The sequence below is a fragment of the Petaurus breviceps genome, unplaced genomic scaffold (assembly GCF_028583685.1).
Source record: "Petaurus breviceps papuanus isolate PSGF00001 unplaced genomic scaffold, PetGlider_PUasm1.0 490, whole genome shotgun sequence".
Taxonomy (NCBI): Eukaryota; Metazoa; Chordata; class Mammalia; order Diprotodontia; family Petauridae; genus Petaurus; species Petaurus breviceps.
This window is the reverse complement of record NW_027186352.1, coordinates 10,160,341-10,179,157: the sequence shown is the minus strand read 5'-3', so window position 1 is coordinate 10,179,157 and position 18,817 is coordinate 10,160,341. Positions and strand designations below refer to the sequence as shown.

General features: G+C 45.4%; 1 protein-coding gene across 1 annotated transcript in view; it reads right to left on the bottom strand.

The window, feature by feature from the left end:
• The window catches only part of ADAM12 (ADAM metallopeptidase domain 12), a 382,969-nt gene that overhangs the window by 18,269 nt on the left and 345,883 nt on the right, over positions 1 to 18,817 (bottom strand). The window contains exons 21-23 of the mRNA XM_069101636.1: positions 16,911 to 17,052; positions 15,043 to 15,151; positions 8,915 to 9,085 (exon numbers count right to left, since the gene is read on the bottom strand). Of these exons, the coding sequence (XP_068957737.1) occupies positions 8,915 to 9,085; positions 15,043 to 15,151; positions 16,911 to 17,052 (422 nt within the window). The remainder of the gene's footprint in view (positions 1 to 8,914; positions 9,086 to 15,042; positions 15,152 to 16,910; positions 17,053 to 18,817) is intronic.

The window sequence follows — 18,817 nt, the reverse complement described above, 5'->3', positions numbered from 1 at the left end:
ACAAGGGTTCTTTCTCTTTCCATTTTTTCTTTTCTTTTTTGGAGGGCAATTGGGGTTAAGTGACTTGCCCAAGGTCACATGGCTAGTAAGTGTTAAGTGTCTGAGGTCGGATTTGAACTCAGGTCCTCCTAACTTCAGGACCAGTGCGCTATTCACTGCGCCACCTAGCTGCCCCAGAGTTATTTCTCACAATGATGCAAGAAACCGGAAAAATGATGATGGGCCAGACTTATACACAGAGTTTGTTTAGGTCCAGAAGTTTCAGTCCTGGGCCATGGGCAACATGACTGTAGTTTAAGATGGTAATTTAACTTTCTTTTATGGGGGGGGGTGGAGGCTCTTAGAGGGCTAGTGACTTGTCCCTGGTCATATAGTCAGGGTATGTTGGAGACAAGAGTCCTACTTAGGTCTTTCTGATTCTTAGTCTGAAACTTTTTGTCTGTGTCAATCGTTTGAATACTTCCTTTGAAAAAGGTAGAATTCTAGGACCACACTGAATGCATTTCTGCTGTCAGGGAAAAGGGAAGCTTGCTTGCTTAGTGATGGAAACCATTTGGAGACTGGCTTCTCTGGGCCCTGGTGAGACCAGCACTACCACTCACATGGGCACTATTTGGATAGCAGTCAGCATGAAGCTCAGGAGGGCGTCCCAGCCACCAGCTAGCTCTCCAACTGCCTTAAGGGCAGGAATCATCCATATTAACATGGCCCATCACTGAGTCCTTCCTCTGAAGAGCAGTGCTTCAAGGAATTTCCCACAGTGCTTTGCTCTTCATGGTTCTAAGCATTAGTTATATAAAGCCTAGGCTACAGCATCCTCAACAGTTCTTGATATCCAGCCTTCCTCACCTCCACTGTGTCCCATACTCAGAATGAGGGGGCCTATGTGTACTCTCTCTCCCTCAAATCATCTTTTCTTTGCCCATCGGCATGCCTGCTGTATCCCCCAGAAGAAAGTGAGCGCCCGCTTTCTGGTTTTGGTAGAATATTCCTAGCATCACACTTGGCACACCTTAATGAGTGTTGGCTGTCGTCGTCAGTTCTGGGATCTTGTTCCAGACCTATGATTTCATCTGGGCAGGGAACTCTGACTGAGGAAACTGTTTCCATTGATAGATTCTGGCAACTTATCAATAATCTTAGAGTTAACTGAGGACACCAAGAAGTTAAAGGATTTGCCCAGGGTCACACAGCTAGTATGTGCAAGAGGCAGGATTTGAATCAAGATCTTTCTGAGTCTCAGTAAAACCTCCTTTCTCTCCACTACACTATGCTGGCTCTCAAACGCATATCAAGTGACTTTACCAAAATGCTGTCCAGGTTAGATCACACCTGGCATGCCATATTCAGTCTGGACATTCTGTTCAATTCCACTCTACAAAAGTGTATATAAAGCACCTACTATGCACCATGGGGATACAATGAAAAACCAAGGCAATCCCTGTCCTCAAGGAGCTGACTTGCACGCATGCAAATGTGTGTGTCTACAGATGTAAGTACATGTACACGAAGTCATTTCAAGGGGAGAGAAAGTTCATAGCTGGGGGATCCAGAGGGAGCTTGGAGACAGCGCCAGAGGTCCTTTCAGACTTGCCCAAAGGCAGCGAGTTTAGAGAGGAACGTAGAGTGTGGGCAAAGGGAACAGGCTCCTTGGATGGTAGCAGACAGTGCATGAAGGGAAACCATAAAAATGAGACTGGGGAGGTAGTTAGGAGTCATATCAGGAAAGGCTTTTACTGCTAAGCTGAGAAGTTGGTATTTTATTCCAGAAGCATTATTAAGGAATTACTATGTACCAGGCACTGTCCTAAGCATTTCACAATTAGGATCTCAATTTTTCCTCACAACAACCCTGGAGGTAGGTGCTACCTGCTTTACAGTATAGGAAACTGAGGCAAACAGAGGCTCAGTGACTTGCCCAGGGTCACACAACTAGTAAGTTTCTGAGGTCAGATTTGAAGGCAGGTTCTCCTGACTCCTGGTACAGCTTTCTGTGTCCTGTGAGACCCCTGGCTGCCCCCTAAGATGGGGATGATGACACTTATCCTGCTGCTCTGATCTGATTGTAGGGTGTTGCCAACATGAGAAGCAAAAGAAAGGGTCTTGGGGCTGCCAGGTAGCACAGTGAGTAAGAGCACTGGCTCCAGTGTTGAGATAGACCTGGAGATCGAATCCCAGGCTCAGACACTTAGCACCCACCCAGAAACACCTGGCCGTGTAACCTTGAGCAAGTTACTTAACCCCAATTGCTTAGGGGTGGCCAGGTGGCTCAGCGAGTAAGAGCACCGGCTCCAGTGTCGGGATGACCTGGATCAAATCCGGGCTCAGATACTCAGCACCACACCCAGAAATAACTGGCCGTGTAACCTTGAGCAAGTTACTTAACCCCGATTGCTTTTATAAAAAAAAAAAAAGAAGGGGTCTTGGGCTCTGTCCAGCTCTAACTTTAGGTTGCAGCTCTCAGGTCACTGAGGAGACATGCTTGTAGGAGGGGAATACGAAATCCCAGCAGAAGGTCTCTCCTTCTTTGGGGCATGACAGGACTTTTGGAAGCACAGAATGTCACCCAATCTGTGTTCTCAGTCACATGCTGCCTCCAGCCCTTCTGAACACCTGCAGGAAATTAACTCCTGCTTATAGCCATGTTCTGAGAAAGAGCGAACATGAAAGGTGGAGAGAGGGGAGGGGCACTAGAGAGAATTTAATTGGCATCATATGCCCTGGATCTGGTCCAGACACACACCAGCTTGGTGGATGGGATGGGGACGTCCAGTTCCTGATGCTTAAAAGGCAAACATTGTTCCAGAAAAAAGAGGGCAAAGAAGAAGAAGGGGAGGGAGGAGAAAGAGGACGAAGGGGAGGAGGAAAAGGAGGAGGAGGGGGAGGAGGAGGAAGAAAATAAGAATAAGAATTTTTTTGGTTTTATTTTTAGTTTTTTGGTTTACTCCAAAGGAAAATCTTCAAGGGTACACATCTACTTAAACTCCTTTTGTCCCTTTTAAACACAGCCCAGGGAAACCAGGTCTCACTTGACAAATACAGTCTGGGGCCATTTTGGATGAATACCCTTGTAGAAGCATCAGGCATCTTTGGCTGGATAAAATGAAAATGGAGATTGCTGCATTGCCCAGATCATAAACATGGGTAGTAAGGAGCACAGTCATAAAACCAGACAAGGATCCGAGTCCTGTGCCATTCTCTTCTTCCTCCCCCCTCCTCCTCCCCCTCCTCCCCCTCCTCCTCCTCCTTCTCCTCTCCTCCTCCTCCTCTTCCTCCACAGTTACCATGCCAGGTCTGAGTCAGGAAGAGATGAATTCCAATCCAACCCCAGACATTTACTAGCTGGGCAACCCTGGGCAAGTCACTTAACCTCTGTTTGCCTCAGTTTCACTATCTACAAAATGGGAACATGATCACGCCTACTTCCCAGGGTTTCTGTGAGTATAAAATGAGATAATATTCATAAAGCCCTTAGCACAGTGCTTGACGTAGTAGGTGATACACATATGGTAGCTGCCATTGTTTTCCTTCTATGTATTCTCATGGGTTGTTCCCCAGGCCAGGAACATACTCTCTATTCATTTCTAACTCTTAAAGTTTTATTTTCCTTTGTGTGTTTGCATAGCACTTTAAGGCTTGCAAAGACTTTTACAAATTTGAACCTCACTGTGCCTTTCCAACAACCCCACGACAGAGGGACTTACATAAACCTGGCACTATGCTAAGCATGGGGGACATAAAGCTAATGTGAAAGAGTGCCTGCCTTCAAGGAGATTACATTCCATCGGGAAGACAACATGTACGCGAAAGCCGAGGGCATGTGGGAGGCAGAGACTTTCAGGCTGGGGAATTAGGAAAGGGTTTCATAGAGAAGTGGGTGCTTGAGTTGCATCTTAAAGGAAGAAAGGGCTTCCCTGAGGCTCGGGAAAGAGGGAGCCCAGTAAAGGCATGGTAGACAGCCAATGAGGAGGCTGGGAAAGAGAGAGATTGAGTGCCATGTCTAAGGAAGAGTCAGTCTGGCTCCATTGCTGAGTGCAGGAGGGTAGGTAATGCCCAATGTGACTGGAAGGAAGAGGTGGGACATGGTTCTGAAGATTTTAAAGAGCCAAATAAAAGAATTTATAATTGGTCCTAGAGGTGATAGGGAGTCACTAGAGCTTATTGAGAAGGGGAGAGACATGGTCAGATCTTTAAAGAATATTACTTTGGCAAGAGTATGTGGGATTGACTGAGATGCTGAGAGACTGGAGGCTGGAAAACCAATGAGGAGGCTGAGGCAGCAGTCCCGGTGAGAGGCAGTAAAGGTCAGAACAAAAACAGTGCTTGTCTGACTAGAGAGAAGGGAATGGGCCAAGACATGCTATGGAGGAAAACATGGTGATTTGTGGGATGCTTGGGTAATGCCAGGAAGAAGGGTGGCGCCTTCTAAAGAAGCTGAAAAGTTTGGAAGAGAGGTAGGTTGGGGGGGGACAAGATGATAATAAAGCAGAGAATAAGATAAAGATAAAAAGATAACAGTAAAGCTCAGTTTGGGATATACTGAGTCTAGATAACAAGGACAGTTAGTTTGAAATGTCTAAGGCACAGGTGGTAATGTGGGACTGAAGGTCAGGGAGAGGTTGAGGTTTGCTATGTAGATCCGGGAGCCATCTGTAGAGAGAGAGATGGATTAAATCCATGGGGGTGCATGAGGTTATAAAATCAGAGAGTGAAAAAATAGAAAAGAAGGTGGCCAAGACTGAGCCTTGGGGAACATCCATAATTAGGGGGTTTGATTGGAATGATGAGTCAGAAGAGGAGACTAGAATCGAACAGTTAGACATAGATAAGAAGAAAAAACAGGAGAGAGATGTGTCATCAAAATCCAGAGAAGAGAGAAAGCAGGATGACAGGATGGCCAATGGTGTCCAATGGAGCAGAGAGGTCAAGAAGCATTAGGCCTGAGAAAAGATCATCTGATTTGGTAATTAAAAGATCAATGGTATCTTACAAAGAGCAGTTTCTGTTAACTGACGATTGAATCTGAAGCCAGGTTGCAAATGGTTGAGAAGAAAGTAGAGGCTACAAGCACAATTATCCTTTTCTTAGAAATGGTTTGGGGCAGCTAGGTGACCCAGTGAATAGAGCAGTGGCCCTGGAGTCAGGAGGACCTGAGTTCAAATCCAGCCTCAGATACTTAACACTTACTATCTGTGTGAACTTGGGCAAGTCACTTAACCCCAACTGCCCTGCTTTCCCCCTCCAAAAGAACAACAACAACAAAAAGAAATTGTTTGAGGAAAAAGAGGGGAGATTCAGGATAATAGTTTGAAGGGATGATAGGGTCTAGTAGTGATTATAGTATGAGGTTGGAGGAGGCTGGCATATTTGAAGAGATCAGAGAAGGAACCAATGAAAAGGGAGAGATTAAAGATTAGAGGGGAAGCTGAATGAAGAGGCACCAAGCTGGAAAAGACAGGAGGTGACTGGATCCTTGTTATGTGTAAAGGCTGGCTTTGGTTGTCAAAGCAAACTGAGAAGGGAAAGGTAGAAGGACTACCCTACAAATGACCTCCTTTCTCAGTAAAGTGTGGGATAGGACCCAAGAAATGAAAGAATGGGGAGATGGGGAGATATGGGAGGCCTGAAGATAGAAGAATAGGTTTGGAGCAGGCTCTGGGCAGAATGGGATGGAGAATTAATTAGTGTTGAGTAAATTCTCATCTGCCTTGTTGCAAAAAACAAAAATTGGCAGTAGACCCAGTGGTCTTTGGTGGAAGATTTCCTACATGAGCAGGAGAAGAGGAGAAGGTGGTGGGAATAATTCAAGAATGAGTGGCATTAGAACAAGGGGATGGGGGCCTGGAGAGGAGAGTATAGTAGCTGAGATTGGGAAAGGAGGAAAGTAAAGGCAGAGTAGGAGGGATGGCCTGGGAAAGTCCTGAAAGGTGGATGATGAGGATGAAGAAAAGAGATGGGAGGGGTGAGGCAGAGGAAGACATGGAGCAACAGGAAGTCATGATCAGGTAGAGGTTCCAGAGTTTTTGATGATAGAGGAGGAAACCTGTGGGTGATGGAACACTCTAGGGGCTACAGTGTAAGGGTAATGGGAATTTGAAGATCTTCCCGCCCCTTGCATTGGCAAGTAAACAGGTACTTAGCATTTAGTTTCAAGTTCATGATTGTGTCAAGTATTAAGACCCAGAATTTGTGAATCCCACAGTGAGATGGACTTGTTGATGTAACAGGAAGGGGAAGAACAGGGAAGAGCTAATACTGTATATAAGGAAAAGTCCAAGCTGAGAGAGGCCAGAACTGCTTAGAGTGAGCTTCTGGAGGCTGGGCTGCTACTGCTGGAGAGAGAGAAGAGAACTGAGAACTGAACTGAGAAGAGAAATGAGAACTGAGAACTGAACTGAGAAATGAGAAGAATTGAGAAATGAGAAGAGAGGAGAACTCTGAGGAGACATGGCTATGGTGTTGGTACTTTGTCCATCTGTTTTGACATTACTTTGTCAGATTCTTCTGCTGTTAGAGGATGGTGCTGTTGTTACAGAAGCCCTGGGCCCTTGCTGCTGGTTCAGAAGCCCTGAAAGAGGATTTTCTTGTTGTATGTTTACAGAAATCCTGGAGGAGGGTCTTGCTGGCGTTTTCAGAGGTCCTGGGACTATACCAATGATTTGTGCTGATTCCTCAGACCTTGTTGTTAGGTCTATGTTGATTTCACAGACAGAAAGTGAATTGAAGAGGATGTCAGAAATGTGTATGCATGTTATTGTGGCTTTGTTAAACTTTGTCTTTTCAGGAACAGAAACTATGAAGGCCTTGAGGTGGACTAGACAGTGTGAGCTTCAGTATGGAACAGGAACCGGACAAGGAGCTGAACAACAAAGAGCTGGCAGGAGCTGGGACCATGAAAGAGGAACCATGGAAGCAGAGAGCCAGCCTCAAGTCAAGATGAAAAGACCTCTCCTTGGGTATTTAATGAAAACTGAGAAGATCATGATTATTAGGGGTGGAGAACTTTGACCTTTACAATTAGATGGTTGAATTAAAGACTTACTAATTAAGGATGATTAAAAACTAATCTCCAATCAAGAAGAAAGAAGATTTTTTGATTGAAGAGGTTAATACAATGTGACCTAGGGGTAGAGAGCTTTTGACCTCTGTACTTTGTGTCAATTAAAGAGGCTTGCCTCCTTAAGAATGATTGAGTTACTAAATGAATGTACTTTGTTTAAAACCATGTGACCACTTTTGTGAAAACTATGTGGCCATTTTAGTGATAAGTTGTTAAGTTATAACATGCTGTACTTTTATTTCTATGAATTTTTTTTGCCTTAATTTGTTACCGAATAAACAGAGAGTTTGCTGTACTGTGTAATCAGAACTTTGAAGCTGTTCACAGCAGTAGTCCTCTGGAAAGCTACTCATCTTGACTTTACATATAGACAGAAGGGAATGGCCCCCTGTGGCTGTACTGAGGTGGAGTGGAGTAGGTCATTCGGTTTAAGGAGAATGAGGAACTGGGGGGTTACAATGTTTGGGGGAGCATTGGAATGCATCCACCAATCAACACATGTTGAATCCTTTATTACAAAGGCAAATGTTGTGAAGGAGAAGACAGTGAGACCCAAGAAAAGGGTTCCTCCCTTCTGAGCTGGGGGCCAGTAGATGACCAACACCAGTTTGGACAGGGGGAGAAACTTTGATAGTATGAACTTCAAAGGAAAGATTTCAGAGTGATGGCCTTAAAGGAAGAGGCTGGAAATGGAGGTTCAGACCAAGAATATTATGCTCCCTCCTCAGGACAGGTGTGAAAGGGGCCATGAGAGAGGGTGTCTGCAGTGCTGGAGAATCAGAACTGCAGTGTTTTCTGGGGAAAAGCAGGTCTCTGTAAGTGCCGGAAGGCTGATGGCACCCAAGAGAAAAAGGTCTAAAATGAAGGGAAGTTATTTTTGAAAAGGGAATTCCAAAGGCAACATCAAAAAGGTGGGTAGTGTTGGAGTGGGGCATGGGAGGGCAAGTGTTGAGGAATATGGGAATGAGAGAAGAGAAGGTGGAAAGTGGGATGTAGTCTGGTTTATTCTTAGACAGTCATCTATGGCATTGATTAAATATCTCTGGGATTGAGAGAGTAATAGGTAGTGTGGGTTTGCCAACCATAGAGGGTAGTAGGGGGTGGGAGCACCTCCAGGAAGATGGCTGCTAATTGAAAGATAAGGATGCTCACTGTCTTGGAGGCTGCACATTAGGGTCTTAGCAGGAGTCTCTACCCAGGGAGCAGCTTGATCAGCGTGGGTCTGGAGCTGGGATCTCTTCTTCACTCTTTACCTTCCATCCTATTTCTCAGTGTTTCTCCTTGACAGAAAGGACTTTACTCTTTTTTCGCCTTTACAGTCTCAGGACATAGCATGGGGGCCTGGACAGAGATGTTCCATAATCATTTGTTGTCTTGAGTTGGACCAAAGCCCTTCCAATCTCTCTAGACCTCACACTGCCCTGTAGTTGCACCTCACTAATGCACTCGCCATGTGAGGTCATTTATTGCAGTTATTTGTGTTTGTGTCTCATCTCCCTCCTAGACTCCATATTTCACATCTCATCTAAATTTTCTTTGTGGCTACCCCCACAGCTGGAACAGGGTTTGGCTGACAGTTGGTGCTTAACAGGTGTTTGTTGACTGATGCCAAGTTTCACCCCAAATGCCTATAAATCCCTAACAAGGGAAAGCAACCTGCAGCTTAGCAAATGTCCTAATCAGGATAACCCAAGACTCTAGAAGCTGAAATAAAAAAAGACTATTAGTCTAGGATAAAATAGTAACCTGTGTTTGCAAGCTCAGTGGAAATGGGCAAGATACACACAAGACATTATTACATTAACTTCTCCGTTTTAGGAACAATAAAATATAGAGTAGCAGGTGTGGGCATACCTGGGCCTGTCTGATTGGAGGGTTGGCTGGGAGGGGTCTCACAGGCACGTTCTGATGACTTGGTCCCTGATGAAGAGGCAGCAGGAGGCGAGGAGGTGAAGGGTCAAGGGTCTTGACTGGGTTGCTGATGTCGATATTCTGATACTTTGGTAATCTTCTGCAATTTTCCTTCTGCCCGGGACAAAATGAAAGAATCACCAACAAAGTTAGGGTGACATTGCTAATGTAAAACAATGGGACATGTGACTGATCGCCTAGGGTCAGGGAAGAGTTGGGGGTGGGTGAGCATGTAAGGAGACGTAGGAGAAAAAGCAACCAGCTTTATTTAGAGGGGCAGGCTGATGAGTTCTGGGCTTGGTGTCTGGTTCCTTTGCATTAGGTAGGGTAGGACACATAGTACAAAGACAGCTTTCAACATTTACTTCAAGAAATACTTAATCACTGTGCTGCAGAGAAAGTCTTAGGTTAGGAATTGGAGCTGAATGGGGCTAAGTTGGGGAGGAGTTCATGTGAAGTACAACCACCAAGTGGGGGGAAGGAAGCACCTCCTATCTTTTATTTAACTTTTCTGTTGTTGTTGCGGAGTCATTTCAGTCATGTCCGATTCTTCATGACCCTCTTTGGGGTTTTCTTGACTGAGATCCTCAAGTGGTTTACTATTTCCTTCTCTAGCTCATTTTACAGATGAGGAAACAGAGGCAAACTGGGTTAAATGACTTGCCCACACTCACACAGATAGTGTTTGAAGCTAGATTTGAACTCAGGTTCTCTTGATTCCAGGTCTGGGGCTATATCCAATGAGCTCCCTAGCTGCCCTATTTCTAACTAACTCGAGTGTTTCTATGCTGCCAGGCATCTGCCATCAGCACCTCTGAGAGCCAATCTCCTCATCCCAATTATATCACTCTAGTTAGGTCCTTCTGAACCTAAGTCTTGAAGGATGAAACAACAGAACCTAAAGTTGAGATGAATGGGTAAGTCTAAGGATGAGTACTGGGACTGACCTTAGAAAATATTCAAATCCATGGCTCAGTTAGAGTGTGTGATGAAATGTCTAAGATGATGACAAGCTGTTATTCATAACACAATGTCAGGTGAATTGGGATAAAACCAGGGAAAGCTACTATGGTGTGTGAACAGAGAGAGGCAGTGGATGAATATCAACGTAGGCAAACACAAACATTTTTGCACACTCCAGACAAAATGGTCTATGTTCTGCTTGCAAGACCATGCCTTTGGAATCTCTTAGCCCTCAGGCTGCTCCCTGAGGCATGGGCTCAAAGTGTAGCAGAGACCAAAAAGGATAAGGAAAGATGAGGCACCTTGGGAATTAGTGCTCAGGGTTTTCTCTCTCTTTAACATTTCCAGAGCTCTTTTCCTACAATGGCCTGCCTTGTGGGGGCAGTAGTACAAAGATAACCATCCCAATTTCCAGAACTGTATTAGAAACCAAAGAGAAATCAAGACCCTGTGTTTAAATATCCTGTGGGGCAGACCACCGGCAATATTGTGTGCAGTCCTGGTCCAACAGGTCCCAGATCAGGATGACAAAGATGCTATAAGGAGAGAGAAAACTGAAAAAGACAAGGACATCCCTTTCACCCCACTTTTGAAAGATGAAGGTGGGGAGGGGATATAACATAATAGAAGAAAAGAGTAACATGAATTTAGTCTCTCAATCCCAGAATCCTAGATTCTAGTAGAATATAAGCTCTTTGAGGGCAGGAAATGTTTCACTTGTATTTTTGTATGAGGTACTGTCCCTTGAAGGTACTGCCATCACTCTTATGGATCAGTCTAGTGCTGAAAGGGATAGAAAAAGTACTTTTTTTTTGCCTTTTGGAGGGCAATTGGGGTTAAGTAACTTGCCCAAGGTTACACAGCTAGTTTTTGTGTGTGGGTGTTAAGTGTCTGAGGCCGGAACCGAACTCAGGTCCTCCTGATGCGCCACCTAGCCGCCCCTAGAAAAAGTACTTTTGCATAAAGAAAATGAATTAAGTCAATTTGGAAGGGATGTCATATGTTATTGCTATCAGATGAAAAGTTTAATGAATGATAAGAATAGGAAAACAACTTTGGTTTAATAAAAAAAACCTACTAAAATCCATGTGTAAAAAAAAGTTGTCAGATCATCAAATTTTATGAAGTTTGGGGCTGAAAGTAAACTATGACATAAACATAAAGATTTAAATCCCCTTGTAAAGGATGTAGAATAGTGCCTTGTTTGTATCTAGACAGTCTGATCATTTGAAGAGGGAAGAGAAATCACTTCTATTTATTAAAAACTGATAAAAATGAGTATGAAGAAGTTTTCAAAGACAGTCTGTGATAGATGACCATTTTTCAAGGCACTGTGGTCCTTCAGTGACTCCTCGTTTTCTTGACTGTGATAAGATTTAAGAAGGTAAAATTCACAAAATGAAAGAAATACATATAACTGTTTGGACAGCAAGAGATGATTGAATACAGATTGTTTATTTTATAGGAGGAATTTTATGAGTAGGCACTGAGTCCTAAGAGGCTCTGACTTAAGCCACTGAAAATGTGTGATAAAGAGGTTGAAGAAAATTCAGTGGCACTAATTAGAGCTACTTGGAAAATAGTTGGAGAGTATGGGTTGGGGTGCAGTGTGTAGGGCTTTGGGCACCCAACAGAGGATCTTATACTTGGTCCTGGAAGTGATAGGGAGCCACCAGTGTTTAATGAGTAAGGGGGACAGGTGACATGGTCAGACCTGTGCTTCAGGAAGATCAAGTGGACAGCTGACTGGAGAATGGCTAGGAGTAAGGAGAGCCTTGGGGCAGGCAGATCCACCAGAAGGCTACCACGAATGTCCAGCTGAAGAGTGAGGAGGTGTGTGAGGGCTCCATTGTAAGCACCCTTCCAGGTGCCTTTCTCTCCCTGGCCCCTCACACAAGGCCTGAAACAGCACTGCTGGTGCTTATGCTCATTGATTGCCTGATTAGTTTCTGTGAATGTTGTTTACCCTGAAGAGAGTGCAAGCTTCATCAGAGCTATTCTGATTCTGTCTTTGTATGCCCTTCTCCTAATCCCACACCTGATGGGCATTTAAGAAATGCTTGCTGAGTGACTGATTTGTGTCTTTGAATCTCTGGTGCCAATTTGCACAGAGCCAATGGACAGAGTGGAATTGAATCAGAGCCAGGAGGCCCTTTTTGGAGCTCAGAAGAAGTTAATTTACAGAAAATAAGAGGAAATCTGAGGTGGCCCAGATGGGAAGAAGAAAGGCTAAAGGTGAATTGAGAGATCATGAGTGATCAAAAGCATGGAAAAAGGGAAACTAAGACTGTTTGGGAGGATGATTTGTCCCTTTGGAGGCTGACACCATGTTCTCCCATTGCAAACTTGTTTTCTGGGATACAGTACAGGCACAGATGACTTCAACAGTGTGGTTTCTTAGCCTGGTGTTTTGAGTGAGGGGTAACTAGTTACAAATAATTATGTAGGCTCATGGACTCAGAGTTCGAATGGATCACTAAGAGGTCATTTAGTCCTATACCTTCATGTTACAGAATAAGCTGGAGCCCAGAGAAGGAAAATGACTTGTCCAGAGTGACACAGTCAGCCAAGATCTATCTACTACCAAGAATCCAACCCCGAGGTCCTGCATGCTCTGCTGTCAACTTTATACAGTTTAAAACATCTGACCAAAGATAGAATGAGACTGACACCTCTGAAGAAAACAGAACCTCTACAATCCTTCCCAATTTGGGGATTAGGCCAAGGTTGGGTAATTTATTGACTTCTATATCATGTAAGATAACTTAATTTAATGACATGATGATTTCTCCTGGAGGTATAGTTAATAGTCAAGTGTAGACCTCTTTTTAATACACCACACTGTCTCTCCTGCCAAGTCTTTAATAGAGAAGTGTTTGTGAAATAAAAAAAAATCGGATGGAGGGTCTAATACAGTTGTCATTTAATTCAACATTTGTGATAATTCAATAATAAATAATCCTTAATAAATCCAACATTCACTAAGTACCTACTATATATCCAGGGCTGTCCTAGGTGCTGAGCAGACAAGGACAAAAGCAAAACAGTTCCTGAGGACCTTCCATTCTATTGGGGGTGGGGTGGAGAAAATGCACATGTAAGGAAGCACTAACTTACAGGGGCTTTCCAAGTCCTGGCTCACTTTTAACTTTTAATGCCTTTAACGCTTAAAGCTTCTCAACGGCTTTAGGCACCCCCTGTATGTTCAAAGGAATCTCAGTAGGGATAGATCACTAACAATGGGGGAGGAGGGAGCAGGGGTGGCCTGGTGTGGGAGGCGGCATCTCCTTGTGCCTCCCCTCACTGCCTTAGGGGAACCTTTTTAACTGAGAGTGTGATTGCTAATGCAGCCCTTGAATATGCCCATTCATGCTTTCTGGGATGATCTCTTCCAGCTTCTCCCTTTTCCAGTCCATCCTTCACAGAGCTGCCAAAATAATGTTCTTACAGCACACATTTGACCACATCAGTCCCTTGCTTAAGGATTTTCAGTGGCTCCCTACTGCTTTTGGGTTAAAATACAAAATCCTTAGCTCAGCAGCAGAAGCCCTTCGAAAGATGCTTCCTGCCTAAGTCTTACTGACTACCATTTCCTTTCACATGTTCATGTTCCAGCTAAATTGACTCACCTTTTGTTTTTTGGTTTCTGTTTTTTTTTGTTTTTTGGAGGGGGGAAGGTAGGGCAATTGGGGTTAAGTGACTTGCCCAAGGTCACATGGCTAGTTTTTGTGTTAAGTGTCTGAGGCCGGATTTGAACTCAGGTCCTCCTGACTCCAGGGTTGGCAATCTATTCACTGTGCCACCTAGCCACCCCAATTGACCCACTTTTGTTCCCCAAATTCCAAATTCCTTTTCTCACTCCCATGCCTTTGCCCACAGGGGTCATCCCTCTTACAACTTCATCTACTATAATCCTTAGCTTCCTATAAGGAAGATGCCATCTCCTAAGGGGAGCCTTTCTTGATTTCCCCAAGTGGTTAATGTTCTTCCTCCAACCATCTTGTACCTACTTATCTAGTCACCTCTATATCCCACCCCCCAACAGAATGTGAGCCCTTGTGGGCGGGGCTGTTCTATCTTTCTCTTTGTCTCTTTAGCAGTCAGTGCCTGGCACAGTTGGTGGTTAATAAGTATTACTTGTATGAAATGATTGGCCAAGAGGGGCGAGTCTCATCCATCACCTACTTAGCCTCCCACCCTCTGCCTACCCAGTGAGAGCCAAGCCTGAACTAGGGGCTTCTTTCTCTCATAGTCTATGTTAAAATCCTGGCCTTGATTCCCAGTCCTGAGTCATGTTTCCAGAAAGACCAATGGATAAACACTTAATCGACAAAGCCCTTGACCCCCAGATCTGCTTCCAAACCAAAGAGCAGATGCTACGTGGTCTTAGGCTGTGACTTTATTGGTGTCTTACTGTAACTGCAGGCAGAATGATGGATTATGGGAGCACTGAGGAAGAAGGATGGGCACAGGATGGGTCCAGGGAGCTTCCTCTGCCAAGGCAAGCTGGTGCCTTCTCTGCAACAGATAGCCTGGGAGAGCCCACAGCCCAAGCAGTTTGAAGGTAAGACGGTCATCCTCCCCCTGAGGCTAGCTCTCCACTAACCCACCCGGCTTCTTCACAGCTGAAACCCCCCTCCCTCAGGGGTGACTTGGGGTGGAAGCAGGGCCCCTGATTCTATGGGGACTGAGGGGTCTTGAATGCTAACAAGTACTCCAGAACTTTAGTGTAGGAAGGGGGTGCTGGAAAGATGGCTGGAGTTCAAGTCCAGTCTCAGACACTTTCTAGTTCAGTGACCCTGGCAAGTCACTTCACCTATATGGTATGGTATGTATACTATAGTATATGTACTATATAAATATTATAAAATCTAACAGCACCTATCTCTCCAGGGTCATTGTGAGAATAAAATGAAATATGTGAAAAATACTTAGCAGAATGCCTGACATGTAGTAGATACTATGTAAATAAAGATTGTCTTTCCCTTCCTTTGCCTCCCCCACCCCCAGGAATAACCTTGCTGGGGGCAATATCCTGACTGTCCCTGGGACTCCTTTCTGTCCAATCCCTGAGCCTGGAAATGCCCTGCTGCCTTTTACACACTCACCTTTGGCATGTTGGTGTGTGGGGGCTTTCGGAGCAGACTGTGATTGAGGTTCATGGTCCGGGCATGATTTGACTCCGTGATGCCAGATGACCGAGCAGGGCTCACACACCTGGAACACAGGGACAGTCAGTGCCAATCAGAAGCTTCCTCAGGCAAGACCTCTTATGGTCTCCTTCGGATTTGCTTGGAAGGGTTTTTCTCTTCTTTTCTTCATGCAGTATGGTAAACACTCAAAGTAAAAATTATTTCATACTCTTCCAAGATTAAAAATAAATATTGATTTTTGGGAAGCCACTAGTCTGTTAAATTAGTTCTGCAATGCCTGCAAACACAGCATCATAACTCCCAAGAGACTATCCTAATGAAGCCAGTATTTAAGCAATAATGACCCCAAATACAGAGGGTTTTCTCTGTCTTCAACTGGTTTGGATCAAAGGCCATTTCTGGTGACAAAATATTTCAGGTAAATGAGAAAGCAAGACCAAAGCCACACACACACACGTATATATGTGTGTATATGCATATGTGTGTGTAGATAGATGGATAGATAGTCATATATATATGACTCCTAATTAATTTAAGGTGATGAAAAACTCAACCCAAGGACTTTAAACAAAAGCAACATGCTTATTTATGCACTGGTCAATAAGTAGTTGTAGGGGACAGGAAAGGGCACCATTGACATGGCTTGGATCTACAAGAACACTTCAGAAAACCTGCCCAGTGATGAAGAAGCCCGCTGGCCACGACAGACAGGTGAGCCAGCCTGGAGCCTTCCACTCAGGAAGAGTAACCTTCTTCTTATCCGTGAGAAAAGCTTGTCTGGGAGAGCCAGCCTTAGAATCCCAGCACTAGCAGGGCCCTAGAGACTGTGCAGTCCAATTTCTACCTGACCAAGAAGCCCTGTGACAGCCAAGGGACCAGGGAGTGTGCCCCCATCTCTGCTGGAAGACTTCCCAAGTGGGAGCCCAGCCCTCACCAAGAGTGCTTGTCCAGGCTTTTTCTGAAGACCACCCAAGGTAGCCTGCTGCCCTTTGGGACAGATTTCATGGCACAGAGAGTTTGCCTGCCTTTGAGCTACATTTTTTTTGTTCCTTTCACTATTAATTGCTCCTGGACTTGTCCACCGGGGACCAAGCAGAATATGACTGATCCTTCTCATGGCAGCCCTTTACATTTTGGAAGTCAGTTCTTCCCCCACCCTAGAGTCTTTTCTTCTCCAGTTTAAAGACTCCCGAGCCCTTCAATGTCAATTGTAAATATCCAGGATAGAAAGTTATGGCCAGCCAGCACCCCTGTATGACAAAAGAGGGCAGAATTGGGAGCGATGGGCAGAAGGCTTAAAGAGGGAGATTCTGGTAGTGAAAACACTTCCTGATCATTGTTCCAAAATGGGAAAGGGCTTGTCTTGGCGTGTGGTGAGGTTCCCAGCACTGGAGGGCTTCAAGCAAAGGCCAGAGGACTCCTGGTGTTGGAGGGGGTCCTGGTTCAGGCGAAGGTTGGACCAGGGGTGTTAGAGCTCCCTTCCAGCTTGGAGATTTTATGTTAGAAGCTCTCCTCATACAGCACAGTCTCTAGGCCCTTCCTGCTCCAGAACACCACTCTCTGGATAGAACACTGGCCCTGGAGTCAGGAGGACCTGAGTCCAAATCCAGCCTCAGACACTTCACACTTTACTAGCTAGCTGTGTGTCCCTGAGCAAGTCACTTAACCCTGTTTGCCTAGCTTAAAAACAACAAAACTTAATAACATGTCTCCTCAAATATGAGCTCTCACGCTGAATGAGGTAGGATTCCAGATATGCTCTGACTGAGCAGCTCTCTCCTCCTACTTGCTAGAAAGGTTAAGAACAGAGACACTCAGGGTACCTTAGTTTTTCAATTGTTGTCTTGGTCTTTTTGTTAGTAAACAGCAGCTGGATCAAGGTTTTCCTTTTGAGATACGTGACGAAGCCAGCGGCCAGGAGGCAGAGAAGCGTCACCAGGATGCCCACAGTCAGACCTCGCTTATCTGAAACAAACCCCATTTGGCTTCTGTCAGGAGGCCATTAGAATGAAATACATGATGTGTCAGAAATGTGGCGTTTACAGCAGAGCCCACTTGAAAGGAACCTGCAGAGATGAGGTTAGTAAATCATGCCACGGAGGCCTAATAAATTAGTCTTAGAGTGATGTTTAACTTCAATCTATACTCTCATCATTCACTGCTGACAACTCCGAAAAAAAGAGCAAGTCAGGGTATGGTCCCTGCGCCGGCCACCCAGATAGATGCCCGAGCTGAGGGCTCTTGTGAGACCAACAGCCTTGGCGAGCAGCAGGGGACAGCAGCTGCCAAGGCCACAGTAGAGAGGAGAGGTCCCCAGAGCCCTGGCCTGTCCCTGGAGCCCCGGCCCAGGCCTGGATCCCTGGCCTGTCCCTGGAGCCCCGGCCCACCCCTGGAGCCTATGTCTTCCACGTGGTGTCTCCAGCTTCCTTCCCAGCACTCTCATCCACTCTCCTGAGTCCAAGGACCCCACTGGGGTTGCTGTCTTAGCTGCTGGGGTTTTTCCGAATTCTTTGGAGAGACTCTTTTTTCTTTCTGGACAGTGTCAAATTATAGCCTGTTCTCCCTTCCCCAACATCCATTCCCCCCAAGCTGTGGCTGAAAGGGATCACTCACAAGATTGCTTGTTCAAGTTATTTCAGAAGCCCCAACATACAATTGTCAATGGGAGAAACAGCCTTTTGGGAGAGCGGCTCACTCTGCTTTCCCTGCAGAAAAGAGGCAGCTGGCCAGTGTGATTAGCTGGCTTCCAGGTTCTTTCTGCCTCCTGAACATTTGGTGCTTATTAGAATGTGCCAGAGAGAACATCCCCTGGCTGGGGTGAAACGTGTGGCTGTTCAAGTCAGCGAGTGTCCCTGCTCTGGACACTGGGCGACAAGGGCCAAGAAGGGGCCGAACAGAGGCCATCTTTGTGAAGGTTGGGATCAGCCATGAGGGAAGGCAGGGAGGGAGTGAAGTCCACACGGTGTGGCAGAATAAAGGAATAGACAGAGAAAAGATAGAGGAGAGCTGAGAAGGTGGAAAGACAGAGACAGTTCGGCCTGGACGGTTGTTGCCGTGAATACTGAGATGTTTGAGGATGATGGTGGGCAAAAGGGGAAAAGGGAGACTGAGTGCCAGATGCTAACATCACTGCAGAAGGTCCCAGGGGGTCCTGACCATCTGTGGGTTACAGTGAGAAGGAGAAGGGAAGGGCGAAGGGATCCTGTGGCCTTGACTTCCAAGGAGGGAAGGGTTGTTGAGAGCTAATGACAACACAAAGAGCTACCAGTGGCCCCCAAAACAGGAATTCTCTGCAGGTGATGCCGGAGGCGACCACAGTCGGTGAGGTTTGAGTGGGGAGTCCTTCCCAGCTCTGACATTCTGCGTTCTAAGGTTCTTCCCAGTTTTGACATTCTGTATTTTAAGGTCCCTCCAGGTTCTGACATTCTGTATTCTAAGGTCCCTCCAGGTTCTTACAGTCTGTGTTCTAAGGTCCCTCCAGGTTCTGACATTTTATGTTCTAAGGTTACTCCTAGTTCTAACATTCTATATTCTAAGGTTCTTCCCAGGTCTGACATTCTGTGTTTTAAGGCCCCTCCAGGTTCTGACATTCTGCCTTCTAAGGTTCCTCTCAGTTCTGACATTCTGTGTTCTAAGGTCCCTCCAGGTTCTGACATTCTATGTTCTATGGTTCCTCTCAATTCTGACATTCTGTGTTCTAAGGTCCCAAAAGGTTCTGACATTCTGTGTT